At 51.0% G+C, this 20,296-nt stretch overlaps 1 protein-coding gene across 2 annotated transcripts in view; it reads left to right on the top strand.

Annotated features, from left to right (window-relative positions):
- Nucleotides 1-166: 166 nt before the first annotated feature.
- Nucleotides 167-20,296, top strand: part of zzz3 (zinc finger, ZZ-type containing 3) — a 20,888-nt gene continuing 758 nt past the window's right edge. Inside the window, exons 1-12 of one of the 2 annotated variants that reach the window (XM_030364848.1) lie at nucleotides 167-271; nucleotides 2,773-4,513; nucleotides 7,895-8,033; nucleotides 8,312-8,459; nucleotides 8,593-8,705; nucleotides 9,572-9,643; nucleotides 10,202-10,303; nucleotides 11,140-11,235; nucleotides 12,576-12,725; nucleotides 16,186-16,320; nucleotides 16,512-16,612; nucleotides 19,364-20,296. The exon at nucleotides 19,364-20,296 is cut by the window's right edge and continues 758 nt beyond it. In XM_030364848.1, coding sequence (XP_030220708.1) covers nucleotides 2,838-4,513; nucleotides 7,895-8,033; nucleotides 8,312-8,459; nucleotides 8,593-8,705; nucleotides 9,572-9,643; nucleotides 10,202-10,303; nucleotides 11,140-11,235; nucleotides 12,576-12,725; nucleotides 16,186-16,320; nucleotides 16,512-16,612; nucleotides 19,364-19,508 — 2,877 coding nt within the window. In that variant the 5' untranslated portion in view covers nucleotides 167-271; nucleotides 2,773-2,837 and the 3' untranslated portion in view covers nucleotides 19,509-20,296. Of the gene's footprint in view, nucleotides 272-940; nucleotides 1,203-2,772; nucleotides 4,514-7,894; nucleotides 8,034-8,311; nucleotides 8,460-8,592; nucleotides 8,706-9,571; nucleotides 9,644-10,201; nucleotides 10,304-11,139; nucleotides 11,236-12,575; nucleotides 12,726-16,185; nucleotides 16,321-16,511; nucleotides 16,613-19,363 lie in introns of those variants that run through there. The other variant, XM_030364847.1, reaches the window with a different exon arrangement.

Raw genomic sequence — 20,296 nt, forward strand, 5'->3', positions numbered from 1 at the left:
TACATTGTGTTAGCCATTTATTTAAACATGTGATCTCCATAATGGGTGCAAATAATAACCAAAGAGTGCAGAGAACATTTTTGCTGACTTTGAGTTATCGTGTAAACTACGAAAAGCTAATTAGTCTGCAACATTGTACTATTATCAGGGGCCAAAATGTACAGTATTGCAGTCTGATGAGCCCGGTTCAATCGGCTCACACACACCCGACTGGTTGACTGGATTGAAAACATGGCTGCTACCGAACGTGTAGCAGATTTACGGAAGTGAGGTACGTCTGTTTCTTGAGGTTATAAAGTACTTTTAAGGGCGAACCTCCAGTGCACGCTATCCATTACTCTTATCATCAAAACATGAGTATATTGAGCTGCACCATTGGTCAGTCCTGACTCATTGTATTGGGCAAAGGGATCGCAGAAGTTGTAGGCGAAACAATCAGCTAGCTAGTAGCCAGGCAGCATTAGCCATTCACGGCTAGTTGCTCCATCCCCGTTACTGCTGGGCTGCTATCTATGCTAATGGTGGCTGCACGCATACTGCAAATTAATTCGACGGGGACGCTGTATGGGTGCAGTTCACATGTTTGAGTCATACGTAAACATGAGATTTAGGGTAGTGATTGTGTACATTCTCAAACGGAGTCTTTATAATACCTGACGTTACATTTAATCGCAGTGTTGTGATTTTTTTTTACGCGATGCAGCGAACATACCAACTAGCTAAGCGAGCAAACTTCACATAGCTCAGTGTTAAACGAGAGGGCGTGATTACCAAACTCATTCAATAAAGTGTTCGTGGTACGAATGATGACCTGCAGTGCATTTCAATTGATGGGCAGTGTTTTTCCTCCACCGCAAGCCTATATTTAGCTCCTCGGTTCAGTGCAGGTGCTAGTTAGCCTGCTAACTAGCATGCCACATCTAGTCGTGTTGTGCACTGAAGTTGGTCGTGCTAACCGTTAGCTCGCCAGCTTGTGTGTGTACGCCAAGGCGTGTTTGCCTCGACTGTCGAGCTCTTTCCTTCAGCTCTGTGTCTATTTTAAAAAGTACAGACGAGCGTAACGGGGGCTGTTCGTATGGCAGATGTAGGAGTGGGTTTAGTGTTTTGGATTACACCTGTGTGCTTCATAACTTTGTAACGTTATATGGGGATGGCGACGGCTGGGGAGCTGTGAGCGAAGGATATGAACGTTTTTCTCATGGGTATGTTTGCTAATGGCACTTCGTGGTTGATTTTTGTTATCGTCATAGGACTAGGAACTAATGCAGCAAGCGAAAACCCAATGGGGGACTTATGTATTGTATAAACTGAGTAGTTATTGTACGACCTGGTCGGGGAATGTTGTATCTTAACGTTATACGGCGGGTAGCACATGCTCTCGCAGGTCTAAACAATGGTTCGGAGACTTTAACATGTGCAGTGTTCATATAACTAGGAATGGTGCTACTGTTTGGACACGGGAAGTTATGTTTCATTCGGACAGAGTCTATGTAGATGATGTAAAAGCCCTGGTTGTGCTTATGGTTATCCCTGCGTTGCACGTGTCAATCTATGTCCACAACTGTCCGCGCGTTTACAAACAGGAAGTCGCTTGATTGAACCTTGCTATCAGTCAATCACCTCAGCCATGGTCACTATCCACACAAAACGACATGCTATGTTTATGCTTCACTTTAGAGTGATGTTCAACACACACGTGTCTCATGCGAGCACGAGTTACGCCTAGTCGAAAATCGAAATTAACGTTATGCAATAAGCTACGAAAAAATAACACGTATCGCTGCTGTTTGCGCATCATTTGGATACAAGTTACTGCACACTACGGCTCCAATGTGCTCACTATTGGTATGATACCATAAAGGGTCGACCAGCCATAGAAGAGTTCCGATCACCCTAGCATCATTTCTGTTTTTATTGTGCTTTCGGGTGAAAAGTAAGTCATAATTGGTTTTCTAGGCTTGGCTGGGTCAAATTCGATTGGTTATGTTTCAATTAAGGACCAGTGATTTATCTGAACAACATACCCCGACTGTTGTTCTTTCCACCCGTGGTTTCTGCATCGCCAAATCATATTAGCTCTCTCATAGGGAGTATTTTTAGTCGAGTGTGTGTGTAATATCTGCGCCCTGGCTTCCTTCATGCCAGCTCACCGCCCTGTAGGAAAATGCATTCATAGCTACAGTAGCCTTCCGGACTTTATGGGGCTGTGCGAGCACAGCGTTGCTAATGGGGCGGGGAGTTACTTCATGTAATGTAACTGGAAGCTTTTTAAATGAGTTGTGACAGATGTAGGTCCTTCAAGCACGTCAAAGGGATTCCATGTAGAGCACCAATATGCTCAAGGAGGTTTTTGCTTCAGTCAGGGTTGCAGTCATTTTTCTTGGTACTGAATCACTATTGGGTCACTTAGATTCCCTCTAGATTTTTATTGTCCACTTTGGTCCCATTTATTAGGTGAAGACATGACCCATTGTTATCCCTGGTGTATGACATCATTCCACAAAGCCTGTGACAGCGGTTCCCCTGATATATATCAGTATCTACACTGTGGTCCTTGATCAAACAAACGCCTTAAACAAAATGTACACACTGTTTAATTCATTGATATGACCAAATTGTTTATGGTCCATTGTGAATGTTCAGTTGCCTAAAATAGACTGCTATGTTGCACCAAAACCCAACCTAAAGTTATCAAGAGAGCCTTTATGGAGGTGGTGGTCTTTGTGACTCCCACGCCGTGTCTTCATGCAGTGTCTGTGTGTTGTCATGCAGGTGCCCACGTTCTGCTGCCGAGGAGAGAGCACCAGGATGAGGACGCTGTAGGCCCCCACCGTACTATGGCCGCGTCCCGTTCCTCGCGCGTCACGCGGTCATCAGTGGGGCACAATGGACTGGACGAGAACTTTTGTGGCCGAACCCTCCGGAACCGTAGCATCGCCCCGCCCGACGAGACGGCGGCGTCGCCCGTGCCCCGGGCCCGCTCGCCCAAGAAGAAGCAGGAGACGCGGCAGGACGGCCAGTCGTCGCAGTCCCCGTCGCCGGGCAAGGTAGCGGACCCAAAGCCCGCCGAGGGCGAGCCGTGGACCGGCTCCCGGAAGCGCAGCGCGCCGTGTCCGGACAAGGAGGGGTCGGAGACCTGCGTGAGGGGGAGGGGGGCGCGGGAGCCCTCCCCTCAGCTCAAGAAGGCCAAGCAGGGTCCGCCTTCTGAGGCGTCTTCTGGAGGAGCTGAGGACGACGACGAAGAGGAAGAGGAAGAGGAGGAGGAGGAGGAAGAAGACGACATCGATGAGGACGACGACGCGGCGTCCATCGACGCAGAGAGCCCTGTGTCGGTGTTCGACGACATCAAGGACAACGGCAGGACCTCGCCCGTCCTCGCCGACGCGATCAAACGCGAGGCGGACGAGGTGGAGGTCACGGCCGGCGGGCCCCCCAACGCCCACGGGTCCTCCAACGGCCTGGTCGAGGTCAAGGCGGAGCCCGCCGCCGGCCCCCGCGCGCCGACCGTCGACGCGAAGCCCGCCGCCGCCGGCCCCGCGCTGCCCAACGGCAGCCAGTCGGCGGCCCCCCCATCCCCTGAGCTCACCGTGCCTTGTAGAAACTCTACCCCCGTGCCGTCGGAGCCCCCGTCGGCCCCCACGCCGGACCCTTTAGCGGAGGACCCGCTCCCTGAGCTGCTGGGGGCCGAGGAGCAGGAGGTGGAGGTGGCGTGCTCGGCCCGGGAGGAGGCGGTGGTGACGGAGGCGGCGGTGGGGGGCACCAACGGGCGCGCGCCGTCGCCGCGGGTGGAGGTGGTCGCTGTCGCCTCCTCCTTCTCCTCCGCTCACGACGTAGACATTAGCCCGGCGAACCACCGCCACCAAAACAACAACAACAGCCACTCAGGAGAAAGCTCACCCCCGCTAGAACCCCCGCCGGCCCCCACGCCCTCCCCCACAGAGCCCGCCTCCCCCCCCCCTCACACACACCCTGCCGGCTCCCCCACGGACCTCGGATGCAACCCCTCCCCGCCGTCGTTCACGGAGCCCCACGAACACAGATACACCCTGCGGACTTCCCCCCGGAGGGCCCCCCCCAGCGGCAGGCCCTCCCCCCCCAGGGACAACGGCTTCCTGGGGGGGGGCGAGGTGGAGGTGGAGGAGCAGCAGGAGGAGGCGGTGGAGGTGGAGGAGGAGGAGCAGGTGGTGGTGGTGGAGGAGGAGGCGGTGGAGGAGGTGGTGATGATGGAGGCCTCCCGCCCGGCCACGCCCGAGGAGCCCCCGCTCTCGGACCTCGTGGGGCCCCTCCTCAGCGAGGCGCCGGCCTCGGTGGGGGCCGGAGACGGGGGCGGAGCCGGGGTGTCGCTGGGGGCCCCGGAGGACATTGGTCCCCTGAAGGACAACGAGGCGGGGGGCGGTAAAGCGGGGGCCGCGGCCACAGCGCGGACGGGCGCGGAGGAGGAAGAGGAGGAGGAGGAAGAGCCGGATGTATATTACTTTGAGTCGGACCACCTGGCACTGAAGCACAACAAAGAGTATGTTGGGGGAGCTGGGAGGTTTCTCTTTTCTTTCTGTCACCGTTCCTCTGTCCTTGTTACCCTGTGCTCTTTGAAGACTTCATTAGATTTTTTTTCCCTCTGTCATACATCAGAAAGCTGTTGGGTATTCCTGTTGGATAATGGTACAGGTCAATAGATGCTCAAGAAGCTCAATTCACCACTGGCTTATTTTTCCCACTTGGTACGCAAAGTTATTCCTTTTTGACAATGTTGGATATCAATAGAGTTGGGCGAGTGTTGCACTGATTCCCACTCCCAATAATGCTGCTGGGTGTTTCTCTAAAACTGGCGGAGATGTGCAGTCATTGCGTCAGTGTTTTCTGAGCGGGTAGCATTAATGGTGCTGCGTTCACTGGACCTGACATAATACCGATAGGGAGACGGTACCAATGGCCCGAGGCGTCTGCCTTTCTCGGTATCTTAAGGGTGCCGGCGTATCCTTTTAGTTGGTAGCATAAAGACACTTTAATAGTGGCTGAATGCCGAATAGCGGTCTTAATTAGATGCCCCACACCAGAGACCAAAATTGTAGCCAAGTATCTCTGTAAATGCCAGCATTTTGACTGCAATGCTGGGAACAAAAGGCTTTGGCATTCAGAGTAACTTAATTTGCAATGGAACTTCTAAATGTATTTCTGAAGAGGGCAACTCTCCAACCCACATGCTGCATCGCCTTGTAAGTGTTCTTCCATAACTTGCTAGTTGGTTTTTTGTCTGTGTACAACATTAGTGACCATTGATGTGGAACAGTGGTTTTATGTACAAACCCAAGCTATTTGAAATGGCTGAGTGTCTCACTTTGCAAGTCCGGTTCTCCGGTTCAACCAGTTAGTCCCTTTTAATTTCGCAAGGGCAACAGAACGATGAGCAGATCATTTGGATTCATGTGGATAAGTTCTGTAACGTGAATCAATTTTAAACTTTCAGTGGCCACGCGTTACTACAATCTTGTACTGAATAATTTATTTTGATGGATTTTATTAAGCCTAGATCGAAACCTGTCGTCTACTGGACAAGTTCAATGGTCTGAAGCCAAGCCTTTAGTACAGCGAAGTAAAAGGGAGAAGAAATGGAAGGAGCCTTTAAATTGTCAATATATGAAAAGGTTGTAGTTAACAAAAAAAAGGAGACCTTCCCCAAAACTCCTAAAACAGCCTGTGGCTTGACATTAATTGATAAATTAAGGAATTGACATCATGCCGTAGTTGAGGACAGAAACATCTCTTTTTGAGAATGTTTATCACTTGTGCATTTTATATGCTTTATATCCTCTCATGTCACTCCCTTTGTCCATTTTGGCTAGCTCATTTATGATTAACTAACGTTAGTTTATGACCTATTGCCTCAACCCCCTGGCCCTCACACTCCATTGCTCTCAATCTGCCAGCTTCATCCGGCTGCAGTTCACTGCCCGGCCATAGGGGGCTAGTAATGAGAAGGGATCTACACTTCTTACACGTAGTCCCCTTTCAAGCAGATCGGGAGAATGAAGATACCTTGAATATCTCTACAGGTGTATCTGTTCCTGGTCACTAATGGTAATCATATCTATTGTACAGCAATATGTGGCTTGGGTTTTCTGGTCACACTTAATGCCTGGATGCTCGCCATGTGTAATGAACCTAATATGTCTTCGTCGTGAGAGGAACACTGCAACGCTGAGTGGTTTTCTCTTCCAGCAGATAATGTTTCACTTGGCGGGTTTGCATTTTGATTATCCGCCTGGTGAGAACAAGCCGCTAAATTTAGGTTTTCCAAGAATCCCCATGAGCGTGAAATGCATAAACTGGCTCAGTTGATTTGTTTCCACGCCCTGGTTAAAGCAGCGCTTTGATCACGGAAGCACCCTGATGCAAGAATTATTAAATACGTTGAATAATGGAGGGGGCCATCCTTAGGTGCTTCACGTGTCACATGGGATTATGCACGGAGACTCGTGTTCGTCCCCCAATTCCTCTGTCATTCCTTACATGAGGAGGGATATGACTCTGGGCCGATTTGGGAGAGTGACCTTGCAAAGGGATTTCAGAGAGTGCAGGGCTAGATTTACTCTAGGTTTTGTCTAATGCCCGTGCTGTGTGAGAAGCTCAAGTCATTGAAACGAGGCTCTTCATTTGGTCTGTGACTGGATATTGGAGGGTTTTGGTTATGGTCTTAAGGATTTGAAAATCGTTTTTCCTTTTTTTTTCATGTTTCTGTTTAGTCCTGCATATTTTTATCTTGTTATTTTCGTTCCTACGAGCAGATGTTTGCTGAGGCTTCTCTCCATGGAGTCACTGATAATCTTTACCTCTTCACTGATTTAAAAGCAGCATCATTTAGTTTAAATCACTGTAAATAGAAGTAAATACGAGTTAGAGGCATCCCCGAGGGACCTTCAGATGAACCTGCTTTTTATATCACGTCATGTTGTGCAGGATGACGGGAAGCGCCAAATGCAGCAATGAGTGACAAAGGCATCTGTGGTTAAATGGTACCCACTCATCCCAGTCCCGGAGATTGGGGCGCATCAAAAAAACATAACAAGCTCTAAATGGGCCGGGTGCATCCCATTGATTTTCATTCACGTCCATCGGAAACGGGATCGATCCACTTCCGGAAGCACCTGTGCGCAAATGAGGTTATAGATTAGGAGAAGAGGGAAAAGGCTGAAACGTTGCTCTTATTGCAGCCGCTGACTCACTTCCTGATGTAAGCCATGGCGTCATACCCCCCCCCCCCCCCTCTTTCATTCATTCCCTCTGCCCCTCCGACGACCCTCGAAGGCTTTTGTGATAATGTCACACCATCCAAGTGTTGGGAGGTTTTTAGTACCTTTATTAAGCCACTGGGTTGCCCCATTGTTGGCCGTCTTGTGTCACACAGAGGGGGTGCATACCGCTGTGTGAATGTGAAGAGGTGAAGCCACAGGCATTGGTTGTTTAGGATTTGAATTGACCAAACGCACCAATTGAGTCTTTTCAATTGAGTAGCGCGATACGAATGTTTTTTCATTCGATTATCCAAAAGGGAAGTCCGCTCGGGGAACCTTTTTAAGTCTACTACTACTTAACACTAGTCGGAGGGCCGGCACCATGGCACACGAGCGAGAGAGTCCCCTGCCCCTTGAAATCCCTTCCCCAGACAGAGATGGCGGGAGGTATTCCTGCAGGCAGGTTGTCGGTGTCCGTGCGCCACTTTGTAAAGTGTTTCCAGAGGAGGGAGTCCCACCGTTGCATTATGCACGTAGGTGAGCGCGCCTCCGTGTGAACGTGAGGCGAGCTCTCCTAGAGGTTTGATTAGCCGCTGGGTGCTGCCGCCCAGCGTGTCACTCTGAATCATGCATGTGGCTCCTCTCTAACCCCCCCCCCCTCCCAGCTACCAGCGGCTGCTGCAGACCATCGGCGTGCTGGAGGCCCAGCGGACGCAGGCCGTGCTGGACCTGGAGACTCTGACGCGCCACCAGAGGCAGGCGCTGGCCGCGCCCGTCAGCTTCGTGGAGCAGCTGCAGAAAAGGGTAACGGCGGCCGACGCGTGGAGTGCCTCTCTCTTTCTTGATCCGTTCCCGCGTCCGTGGCGACGGTCGGTGAACAGGGAAATTAGATTTGAATGTGTGCAATTATTCAAAATAAGTCATAGTTCATACACCTGGTTCCTTATAACTCCCATCCCTTGAAGGTGGACGTTCTTCTCCACGCTGTTTATAACGTTTAGGTAGAAAACGCTTCTTTAGTTTGACGTTCCTCAGTAGAACGTCGATGTTGACTTTGCCCCCCCCCCCCCCTCCCCCGGCAGGAGAACATGGGCATGCCCTGCCCCCAGCGGGTGGTCCAGCTCCCGGACATCGCCTGGGACAAGTACACCTCGGGGCTGGGCGACTTCGAGCGGGAGTTCTGCGACAAGAAGCGCAAAACCCGGCAGCTGAAGCTCATCTTTGACCAGGGTGAGTGTAACCTTAGAGTGTGTGTGTGTGTGTGTCTGTGTGTGTGTGTGTGTGTGTGTGTGTGTGTGTGTGTGTGTGTGTGTTGGACGGAACTCGAAGGTGAAACAAGTAACCGTGGGTCTCTGCCAACTAGGGTTGCCGACCAGGCCGACCAGTCCGGTGGAGCCGAAGAAGGAGGGCGAGCCCTCTGCCATGTACTCACTGCTGCCCACTAGTGACACCCTGGAGAACGGCAACGACTCCCAGGTACTCCCCCCTCCCCCCTCTCAGCAGTGATCCACACCAGCATGTCGTGGTCGCTCTGTTGGTCTTTTCACGTTGAATGGTTACCGCGTCTGTGTTGAATCACGGCGTAGCGGTATAGACGTATATATCTGCGCATTTGGTTACTAAGGGACAGACGAACCAATATAGACCAGTGAAAATACCTACACCAGGACTTAACAGCGAGCCCTGGCCTGACCGATAAGCATCCTTTTTCCCTCCGATTGGTCTCCCTTCACTTCCACCCAGAGGTGGTCTTGAAAGGGGGTTGGTGTGTCAAGAGCTGGCCCTTTAGCACAGGGATCGGCACCATGGGCGCTAGTAGCCTTTGCTTCTCATGCAGGCGTGTAACCCGTGCACTTATTACGGTATCTCTCTAGATGGGAGCCTCCTCCTGATTGGGGCTTACTTGTTTGTGTGCGAGGTCCCTCCTGGCTCGGGAGTTGTGACTATTCTGAACGGATCGGGGATAACGGACACCTCCGAGGTGCAAGCGCACTGCAAGCCAACGTGACGATTCCTCCCTTTGATGTCAATGTTGATTCTTCCTTTTTTTTTTTTTTTTTTTTTTACTTGAATTGCGAGAGTGCACTTTCACTTCTAACATCCCAACGCGGTCGACGGGGGACTTCTGGTTTCAGATCGTTTCTTAGTCAAACCGGGTCTATTTCCTTTTTTTGCGTTCTCATTTATTTCCATGGCTATATGCACTTCGGTTTGCCATAGCGGCTGCCAGAACGGAAATGGCAGTTGCGTTATGTGTCGGCCGTGTCCATATTCAAATGCCCCAAGGGGCATATCGCTATGACTACCGTCTCCAACATGTGGTTCCTCTGGTGTTTTCACAGCTGATCAGAGGAAGGATCTGCAACTCCAACAAGCCGGACACCTTTAACCAGCTGTGGACTGTTGAGGAGCAGGTACGCCCGGTGCCTTCATGTGCGGGATCGTACTGGGGTAGGGGGGGAGAACCAGGGGGGGGTATGTGACGCTGAGACACAGCTGGAAGGGGGGGAGGGTGTGTGTGACGAGCTCATCGCTAAAGCACAGCGAAGGCACAGCAAACATCATGTCTGGGCTGTCAAGGAGACCGCAACGGTCGCCAGGCAACCAGAGGCGTGCGTGCGTGCGCGCGCATGTATGTGTGTGTGTGCGCGTTATTTTGAATGTTTTGGACCTGTAAAGTCAGGGCAACACAAAAAGGTATCGTAGAGTCCAGAAGCTACACTCTTCCTATGTTTCCCTACGGGTTTGGGTTCTGGGATCCTCCTTTTTGTAAACTGGCTCTTTCTAATGCATTTCCAGTGAGTTTTGGTCAAATGTAACGCGCAACATGGAAACCGTGACGTTAACGCTACATTGAGTCTTATTCATTTACATAGTGGGTGTGTCCCTACACTGAAGGAAGTGCTGGCTGCTGCAGTGAGAAGGGTTTTCAACCGGTCCTTCTTCTATCTGTTGTTGTTGTTGTCATACAGAAAAAGCTGGAACAACTTCTCCTCAAGTTCCCGCCTGAGGAAGTGGAGTCTAAAAGGTGGCAGAAGATCGCCGACGCGTTGGGAAACCGGACCACCAAACAGGTGACTGACTGTTAATATTAAAGCATTTCAGCCCATTTTAAAAGATGTACATGAAAATGGGGATTTGTGGGGCCGGGGGGAGACTGACCTTACATTCACACTACCTCGGTTCGTCGACGGGTCTCAGTGCCTCTGCGAAATGCATTGTGGGTCCCTCCGTCCTACTGGATCCATTTTGCATAACAAGCAGGAAGAAGCAGAATTAATTTCAAGAAATGTGGAATCGATAGGATTGTTTTTCATCACCTGATCCTTTATATTTATATCCACACATCGGCTTTGTACACGCCCTCGGTCATCCGTCGACGGACGCATGTAGTGTGACCGTAGGGTGAGAATAAATGACGTGACGCTGTTTGCGGGTCATCTATCTGGGCCGCCTGGGTCAAAACTAGGGATGCACCGAAATGAAAATTCTAGGCCGAAACCGAATATACTGAAACTGAATACCGAATGTGGCTTTTGCTGTTATTCATTCATTTAGCTTTAATTTTTCACCATTGCATTAATCAAACAATTAAATGTCCTTCATGAAAAAAAAATCTCTTGCATTTCATTAAAAAAAATCTTTTTTTTTAAATTGAAAGTAATTTTTAATCAAAAATAATAATGTTTGGTGTGTTATTTTCGGCCATTTTACTCCTTCGGCCGATACCAAACATTATGTTTTGGGCCATTTTCGGTGGCCGAATATTCGATGCATCCCTAGTCAAAACGATGCCTTTCCAGACGCCTCGGCTGGACTTCACAGCAGGCAGGTGTTGTGTGTGTGTGAAGGCCTCCAGGCCTCCCTGGAGATGATTAACCAGAGGGGGCGCCTCTCCTTTGTGCTCCAGGTGGCCAGCCGGGTCCAGAAGTACTTCATCAAGCTGACCAAGGCCGGGATCCCGGTGCCTGGAAGGACGCCAAACCTGTGCATGTACACCAAGAAGGTAACCGCGGCAACCCCGACTGGATCCACACAAATAAAAAAGTACCTTTTTTCCGTTGAGGGGACAATACCGGTCTGGATGGCGATCAAGCCGTCATCATAACCATCTCTCTCCGGGCTTCACCGAAAACATCAGTGGCTGCCAATGTCATTTGGCTGAAGTGTTTTGGTGTGTTGATTCTGCCTAAAGGCGTAGACACGCATCAACGCGGCGTGTTGGCAGCTCCACGGGCCATCCGCAGCATCAACGCCACCTAGTGTTATGGTTTTAGACAAACGTTTTAGTTTCTAAAAAACATTGACATCTTTCTTTCTCTCATCTTCGACGATTTTTACACAAACAGCAGTATACAAATAATTACTGTTCGAAAAAACAAGGCAATCTATCTCTGGCATCCATAGATGTCGACCAGTGTAGTTGTTTGTTAAATCACCCCCTTGTGTACATGTTGTGTAATGACACGTAGTGTGAGTTGAACACAAATATAGAAATGAAAATATAGTCTTTTGCATGGCAAAAGATTCAGACCGACCACACAGAAGCGTGTTCAGGCCTTGAGAGCTTTTCATAAGAACTCCCCTGCCACCAATGTAAACAATAGCAATATAGTTGGTTTCTGTGAGAGGACATTTAGCCAAATACTAGCATGGTGATTCACTGTAATGTTGTTCACAGACTAAGTACTGATGACACATTTTGATTCCAAAGGACAACTTAGCTATATGGATGGCTAGTTATAGAGAAAGATATGGAGATCGCTAGCTAGATAGATGTATAGTTTTTTGTTGTTTACGTCATTTTGTCAAAGTCTACGGCTTGAAATGCCCTTTCGACATCGGCTGTCGTCTAGTTTGTCAAAAGGTTCCTAAAAAATCAGAGGTATAATTTTGGTAATTTAGAAATAAATAATAATTAATAAATATATTTATAGTAATGTAGTTATTTAAATAGTAGAATAAAGTAGTGTTAATGCTGCTATGTCCATGATTTACAAGAACAGGCTTGTTACGTACATAACTTGGTCCTGTTAAACCTGTTAGCTTTCTTTGAAAGAGTGAAGGCTACTACTAGGCAAATATTATCTTAAAGGTGACATATTATACCCCCAGGTGTGAGTGGGATTAGCGCTTACAAGCCGTTCTGAAAATCTGCCTCTTCTGACATCACAAGTGGGCGTGTAACAGCTAATCCCACTCACACCTGGGGGTATAATATGTCACCTTCAAGAACTTCCGCAGCTAACCATGGGGATGTTATGCATACGAAGACCTCATTAGAGTGTTATGGGGTTCAGAACCAGAGCGTTGACGCCTCTACTTCCTGTCTCCCCCCCCCCCCAGGTGTCAAACAAGCGGCAGCACCACCTCAACAAGCACCTGTACCGGCCCTCCACCTTCCTGGCGTCCTACGAGCCCCCCGTCTTCATGGAGGAGGAGGACGAGCGCGCCGCCTACTACAGCAGCCTTCAGGACCCCTCAGCCGACGACTCCGTACGTTACCGCCGTCTCTCGCCCTCTCTGTCTCTCTGTCTCTCTCTCTGTGTCTCTGTCTCTGTCTGTGTCTGTCTGTCTGTCTGTGTCTGTGTCTCTCTCTTTACATTTAGGGCAGACGCTTTTATCCAAAGCGACTTACAATAAGTACATTTGTCATAAGAAGTGAAACAATATATCGCTGTCGGTACATTAAAGATGTTCATAGAACAAAGTGGAAGTACTAACAATCGCTAGGCTAACCCATTCCCTGTACAGCAGTGATGGCAGCTACTGCAGATGCTACACAATGAAGTACTATGAATAAGGGCGTACATCAAGTGCCAGGACGTACAACATTCAATGGTGGCCGGAAGGGGCTGGGATGCTGTGCAGAGTCCAGGTGAACTCTGCACAGGTGCGGTTTGTGTCTTTAGCGGAAGCTGATGAGCGACTCTGAGATCCTGACATCGGCAGGGAGCTCGTTCCACCACTGAGGAACGAGCGATTTTGGTGTTTTCATCTCTCGCCCTGTCTCTCTCTCTATTGGCCCGTTTCCACGGGAGGGTGCGGTTCGGTTGGCAAAGGTGCGGCACGGATTGCGTTTCCGCCGCCAAAAGTGGGCGTGATCCGGGCTGAGCCGTACTCGTCTCTCCGTACCGAGACGCCTGAAAGGGTACCGGCAAGTTCGAGCTACATACGGCGTCCGTTGATTGGTCGACAGAATTGCATTTCCTTGAGACAGGGGGATAATAACAAACAAAGACATTATCCACAAGGTACTTCTGGACTTGGCGAAGGCTTCGTTTATTGAAGACATTGTTGATCTTTGGTCAGTGTGCGCGTTCTTCTTGTTCCTTGGATTTATTAGCAGGCTACACTGTGTCGGGCTGCTATGAGGTCACGATGCTTACGTAGCTGCCGCGGCTATCGCCATCTGGTTTAAACCCCGCCCTACCATAAGGGTACGGTCGGTGGTGGAAACACGAGCCGTAACTGAGCTGGGCCGAACAGCACCGTCACTACTCCACCGAGCCGCACCGAACCGACCCACACCCTCCGGAGGACATGTGCCACATGGGTGTCTGTCTGTGTGTGTCTCGCTCTCGGTCTCGGTCTCGGTCTCTCGGTCTCGGTCTCTCTCTCTCTCTCTCTCTGTGTTTGTGTCTTATTGGTTTGAATGCCTGTGCCTCATTTCATTAATTCCTTCTGTGTGCTTCCTCCTCACTGTCAATCATTCTGTATCTCCATACTTGTCACTCGACTTCTCTCTCTCAGCCGCGTTCTGCACGACTGGGTTTTGAAGAAGCTCTTAATCTTTGTTTTTTCATCTTAATGTGGTGGAATGAATTTCAACCTCCATGCAGAAACTGAATCAGCTGGAAAATAAAGTTGCATCGAGCCAGAGCACAGGGACATGAGCCGATCTTAAAGCTGCTGTAGTAAACAGAAGGCACAAGAGAGCTTGATGAGAAATCCTGGCTCTTGTGATTTCTCTTTTGAGTACATCCCAGAATTGCTGTAGACAAGAGAGAGAGAGAGCACAAGAATTAGAAAATAAACCGGAAAAAATGAGTGCATTTTCAATATTGCCTCTGGTTTAAAATAAGTGCGTTAAATAAAAACTCCCTAATGCCATTCTGTGTGTTGGTATAACTGCATAGCGGACTCACTACGGTGGCTGGATGGCCAGTGTTGGGTGTTTGGGGCGGTCTCTGGGTATCCATGTTGCTTGCTGGTGTTCAACCTCTCCTAAATATGGGGCTCACTACATCCACTCTCAACGACATGGCATGTCCTGGCCTCTGTCTCAGACCCTTCATACCCCTAGGCCATCTTAGAGCAGTTCTTCAATATGTTTCTGTGGACGTTTCGGGACAGAAGTGCAGTAACAAAAAAGAAAAAAGGTTTCCATCTGCGGTACACCTGTCAGTGTAGGTGTTCTGACTCTGCAGAACAAGTGCCACCTGGCCAATCTAATTATTTATTCAAAGCTAGCCACTGGCCATGGTATAGGATACATTTTATTTTGCTTTTGGCATACCTCCCCCATAATCCAAAATTCCTAATCAGTGCTGACTGGGAGCAAAGTGTACATTTACAATTTGCCCTCTTACCTACATACCCTTATCGTTCTTCTGCAGGACGTGTGATCCCAGTTAAATCTGCATTTCCGGTCGGCCCTTGCGCGGCTCTCCAGTGTGCATTGACTTTGGACCTGCTGATGTTTAGTGTGTGTTGCTTTCATAACCTCCTCCAATCCCTGGGAACTGACCTGTCATCCGAGTGCTGCTTAGGAACGTTTCTTGTCTATTTGAATTGGTTTCAGGGCGGGGCGGGGGGGGGGGGGGGGGGGGGGGGGGTGTGAAGCAGAGTGTCCTGCCGTGTCCCTTCTGTCCGCTTTGCGGCAGAAACACCTCGGGATAAAGCCCCCTGATTGCTTTGAACACACAACACATGCACCTTCTTCCCAAATGAGGAACTAGAGGGATGGACTGTAGATCTCTCTCTCTCTCTCGCTCTCTCGCTCTCTCGCTCTCTCTCTCTCTCTCTCTCTCTCTCTCTCTCTCTCTCTCTCTCTCTCTCTCTCTCTCTCTCTCTCTCTCTCTCTCTCTCTCTCTCTCTCTCTCTGAGAGACGGCAGTAACCTTTTAAGCAGAGCTAGGTCATCGTGCCACGCTGGGACCACAAGCTGCCGGCTAATACGCCAACAGAGAACCTCCAACACAGCCAGGGGGGGGGGGGGGGGGGGGGGGGAGAGCCAAGTCTCAAAGGCGTCGTTGCCATGGGCAACGGTCATGACTTGCCTCTTGTGTCACTGATGACCCCTGGCGTTGACACTCTTAAAGGGCCACTCTCCGGCGTGTAGATGGTTCCTAATCCGGTCTAGCAAAGTCCATTTAATTTGAATAGCCCTTAATCACGGCCTCAGCGGGCCTCCCGGGCCACGTTTCCCGGCGCCTCCCTCTCCCCTCGAGACCTAATAACACTGAGAGAGAACAGGGGGCCCTCCTTCAATGGACGCTCAGCGGTGCACAATCGGGGTCAATCTACATCGGCTGCGCCGGAATATACCTGGGTGTGCCTCGATGTTTGTGGCTTGCTATTGGTCTTGTGATTTGTGTTTGCTCTTTGCAGAAGTAGGTGTGTATTCGATGCGGTAATGATTGTGATTGGGTAATTAAATCGGTCCAGATACCACTAGTTCAGAATGGGTTTAATCCGAGGGTTAACAGAGTGATCCTGGATAATCCCAGTGATTATTATAAACAGCCCATGAGAGAACAAAGGCCAATCCACCCTCTAATTTGAAGTGGTACAGTGTCACGCATATGGTCTAATCGTGTGTGTGTGTGTGTGTGTGTGTGTGTGTGTGTGTGTGTGTGTGTGTGTGTGTGTGTGTGTGTGTGTGTGTGTGTGTGTGTGTGTGTGTGTGTGTGTGTGTGTGTGTGTGTGTGTGTGTGTGTGTGTGTGTGTGTCAGGAGGAGGAGGGCGTGCCTGAGGAGCTGAGACACCTTCCTGAGTACCAGGAGCTGTTGGAGCTGAAGAGGCTGAAGAAGAGGAGGCTCAGGGAGATCCGGGACGAGGGCGGCACGATGCAACACCCGGGCTATAAGGTACCCCGTCATCGTACCCCCTCCGTACCATAGTACCCCCTCCATACCATAATACACCCCCACTACCCTCCATACCATAATAAACCCCTCACCCACCCTCCATACATCCTCCACCTCCCCTCCCCTCCCCGCCGTCACCATGGCTACGACCCCCTGTGCCGGCGTTGACCCCCGGGCCGTTGTGTTGTCAGTGTGACGCCTGCGGCGTGGAGCCCATCCAGGGGACGAGGTGGCACTGCTCCGACTGCCCCCCGGACAACGCCGTGGACCTCTGCTCCAGCTGCTCCGACTGGTGAGGCGCCGTCCCGAGGCCTCCGATGGGCTCTCTCTACCGTAGCGCCGTGTATCGTGTCTGCTCAGTGCTGTGTGTGCCGACCAGTAATGGTACGCTCCGACCAGTGATGGTACGCTCCATTGAGGCCATTCAGTGCTGTGTGTGCCGACCAGTAATGGTACGCTCCATTGAGGCCATTCAGTGCTGTGTGTGCCGACCAGTAATGGTACGCTCCATTGAGGCCATTCAGTGCTGTGTGTGCCGACCAGTAATGGTACGCTCCATGGAGGCCATTCAGTGCTGTGTGTGCCGACCAGTAATGGTACGCTCCATGGAGGCCATTCAGTGCTGTGTGTGCCGACCAGTAATGGTACGCTCCATGGAGGCCATTCAGTGCTGTGTGTGCCGACCAGTAATGGTACGCTCCATTGAGGCCATTCAGTGCTGTGTGTGCCGACCAGTAATGGTACGCTCCATTGAGGCCATTCAGTGCTGTGTGTGCCGACCAGTAATGGTACGCTCCATTGAGGCCATTCAGTGCTGTGTGTGCCGACCAGTAATGGTACGCTCCATTGAGGCCATTCAGTGCTGTGTGTGCCGACCAGTAATGGTACGCTCCATTGAGGCCATTCAGTGCTGTGTGTGCCGACCAGTAATGGTACGCTCCATTGAGGCCATTCAGTGCTGTGTGTGCCGACCAGTAATGGTACGCTCCATTGAGGCCATTCAGTGCTGTGTGTGCCGACCAGTAATGGTACGCTCCATTGAGGCCATTCAGTGCTGTGTGTGCCGACCAGTAATGGTACGCTCCATTGAGGCCATTCGGTGTCTTTTACCACGGCTCACAGTGCTGACGTGTGACGTCACGTTTCCTAGAAAAGGAAAGATTTTCTTGCGAATTGATTTGCGAGTTTGCTTTACCAACGATGTTAGTGATATATTTGAGAATAGATTGTCTTCATATAAAAAATAATAATGATAAACTTAACGTTTATGAACTTTTCCTTTTTAATACCCCAGGGGAATGCGTGAACGCCTCGACACGTTTCGATTGGTAGTGATTTTCACCTCTTGAAATCGATTTATTTTCATTTCGAAAGAAACACATTGAAGAAATGGAGAACGCCCACTCTCGTTCGGTTGTTTAAAACAGAAAATCCGGTTGCCAGGACAACGTGGTGCTTTCACTTAAGTACTCTATTGGTCACATTGTGGGTCAGCTGATCATGACCTATATTTGTGCCCCCATCAAATGGGTCGCACCATTTGCCTGTGAGGACCCAGTAGGGTAGAAACGCTGCTGGTCATTTTTTATTAATAAATGATTATGGGAGCTTAAGCAGTGCTGCGGATTACATTTCTTTCACTCAATATTCCTCCATTTGTCCTGCTCCTGGCGAGGAGGTGGGACGTGCACACAGCTACTCTTTTGAACATTGAGGCTCCACAAACACACACCTGACCGGCGTCTCTCGTTGTCATCGCCGGCACTGAGCGACTTAGTCCCTCACTGTTGCCCCCCCATGTGTGTGTTTGAGTGAACCTTGATGGGCTGATCTTTCTGTGTCGGCGGCGGCGATGAAACGCGTTCACCGCGGTCAAAGGGGACGTAATCTCACGCATCGACCCCCAAGGCAAAGGCTGCCGCTTTATTCCCGTGGTACGGCCTTTAAAGAGCTCAGCCGGTCAGGGTTAGAGTTAGTGTCAGGGTTAGGGTTAGTCTCAGGGTTAGTGTTAGTCTCAGGGTTAGGGTCAGGGTTAGTGTTAGTCTCAGGGTTAGTGTCAGGGTTAGTGTTAGTCTCAGGGTTAGTGTTAGTCTCAGAGTTAGTGTTAGTCTCAGGGTTAGGGTTAGTCTCAGGGTTAGTGTCAGGGTTAGTGTTAGTCTCAGGGTTAGTGTTAGTCTCAGGGTTAGTGTTGGTCTCAGGGTTAGGGTTAGTCTCAGGGTTAGTGTTAGTCTCAGGGTTGGTGTTAGTGTCAGGGTTAGGGTTAGTGTCAGGGTTAGGGTTAGTCTCAGGGTTAGGGTTAGTCTCAGGGTTAGTCTCAGGGTTAGTCTCAGGGTTAGTGTTAGTCTCAGGGTTAGTGTTAGTCTCAGGGTTAGTGTTAGTGTCAGGGTTAGGGTTAGTCTCAGGGTTAGTCTCAGGGTCAGGGTTAGTCTCAGGGTTAGTCTCAGGGTTAGTCTCAGGGTTAGTCTCGGGGTTAGTGTTAGTCTCAGGGTTAGTGTTAGTCTCGGGGTTAGTGTTAGTCTCAGGGTTAGTGTCAGGGTTAGTGTTAGTCTCAGGGTTAGTCTCGGGGTTAGTGTTAGTCTCGGGGTTAGTGTTAGTCTCGGGGTTAGTGTTAGTCTCGGGGTTAGGGTTAGTCTCGGGGTTAGGGTTAGTCTCAGGGTTAGTCTCAGGGTTAGTGTTAGTCTCGGGGTTCGTGTTAGTCTCAGGGTTAGTCTCAGGGTTAGGGTTAGTGTCAGGGTTAGTCTCAGGGTTAGTGTTAGTCTCGGGGTTAGTGTTAGTCTCGGGGTTAGTCTCAGGGTTAGTGTTAGTCTCGGGGTTCGTGTTAGTCTCAGGGTTAGTCTCGGGGTTAGGGTTAGTGTCAGGGTTAGGGTTTGTCTCAGGGTTAGTCTCAGTCTCAGGGTTAGTGTTAGTCTCAGGGTTAGTGTGAGTCTCGGGGTTAGTGTTAGTCTCGGGGTTCGTCTCAGGGTTAGTCTCGGGGTTAGGGTTAGTGTCTGGGTTAGGGTACCAGCGGTGTAAAGACGTGTGGCTCCGCCCCCTCTCCCGGCAGCCTGTTCAAGACGGAGACCCACTCGGCGGATCACCACCTGGAGCCCGTCAGCCAGCCCGAGTCCTTCCTCGACCGCGACTACCGCCTCCCGCACGCCGCCGGCTACAACTACCTGGACCCCAACTACTACCCTGCCAACAGATGACAGGGCCCCGGCTCCCCCCCCCCCCATCTCGCTCGCTAACCCCCCCCTCCCCCCCCCCCCCCCCCCCCCACACACACACAAGGCCGCTCGCTCCCCCGGCTCCGCCCCCCCCTGACCACCGCTTCACCTGGCGGTCGGCCAAGGGGTGTTGGGGGGGGCTTCCAGGGCTGACCGGAGTGCTGCTGATGGGGGGGGGGGGGGCCACCCCATGACGGCGGCCACCCCATGTCACGTTATTTTGACGGAAAAATGAACCCGGACAACGGACGGCACGGCAACATTCCCCCCTTCCCCCCCCCTCCCCCGACCCCAGTGTGCCCTCGAGCTCTTCTTCCCCCCCCCCCCCCCCTCCGTCTGCATCTCTCTGGCGTTGCCGGGGGCGACCGCCGTCGCAGCGGGACCTAATTGATCAACCCCCGAATAACAATCGGGTCTGTCTGTTGAGCGGGTGAATGTGTGTGTGTGGTGCGTGAGCGCGGCGCGTGCTGTTGTTTATTTACAGGCGGGGGGGGGGATTGGGTATATCTGAGTATTTATGAGCCTGGTTCCTCCGATGAGAACCGGGTCGGACTGTTATTATGGAAACGCGTCGCCGTGGAGACCGCTGGGCGCTCGACGGACCCGCCTGGAATCACGGTGGCCATGTGACCTTCTACATATGAACCCCCCCCCCCCCCCGGTCTGTAGATATGAAAGGACCACGTGCCACGTGGGGGCAGGGGGGGCAGTTAAGCGTTAGCATAGCGGCGAGCTAGCCCGCCGGTCACTCTTGGAGACTCTTCACTCCC

The sequence above is a fragment of the Gadus morhua genome, chromosome 8 (assembly GCF_902167405.1).
Source record: "Gadus morhua chromosome 8, gadMor3.0, whole genome shotgun sequence".
NCBI lineage: Eukaryota > Metazoa > Chordata > Actinopteri > Gadiformes > Gadidae > Gadus > Gadus morhua.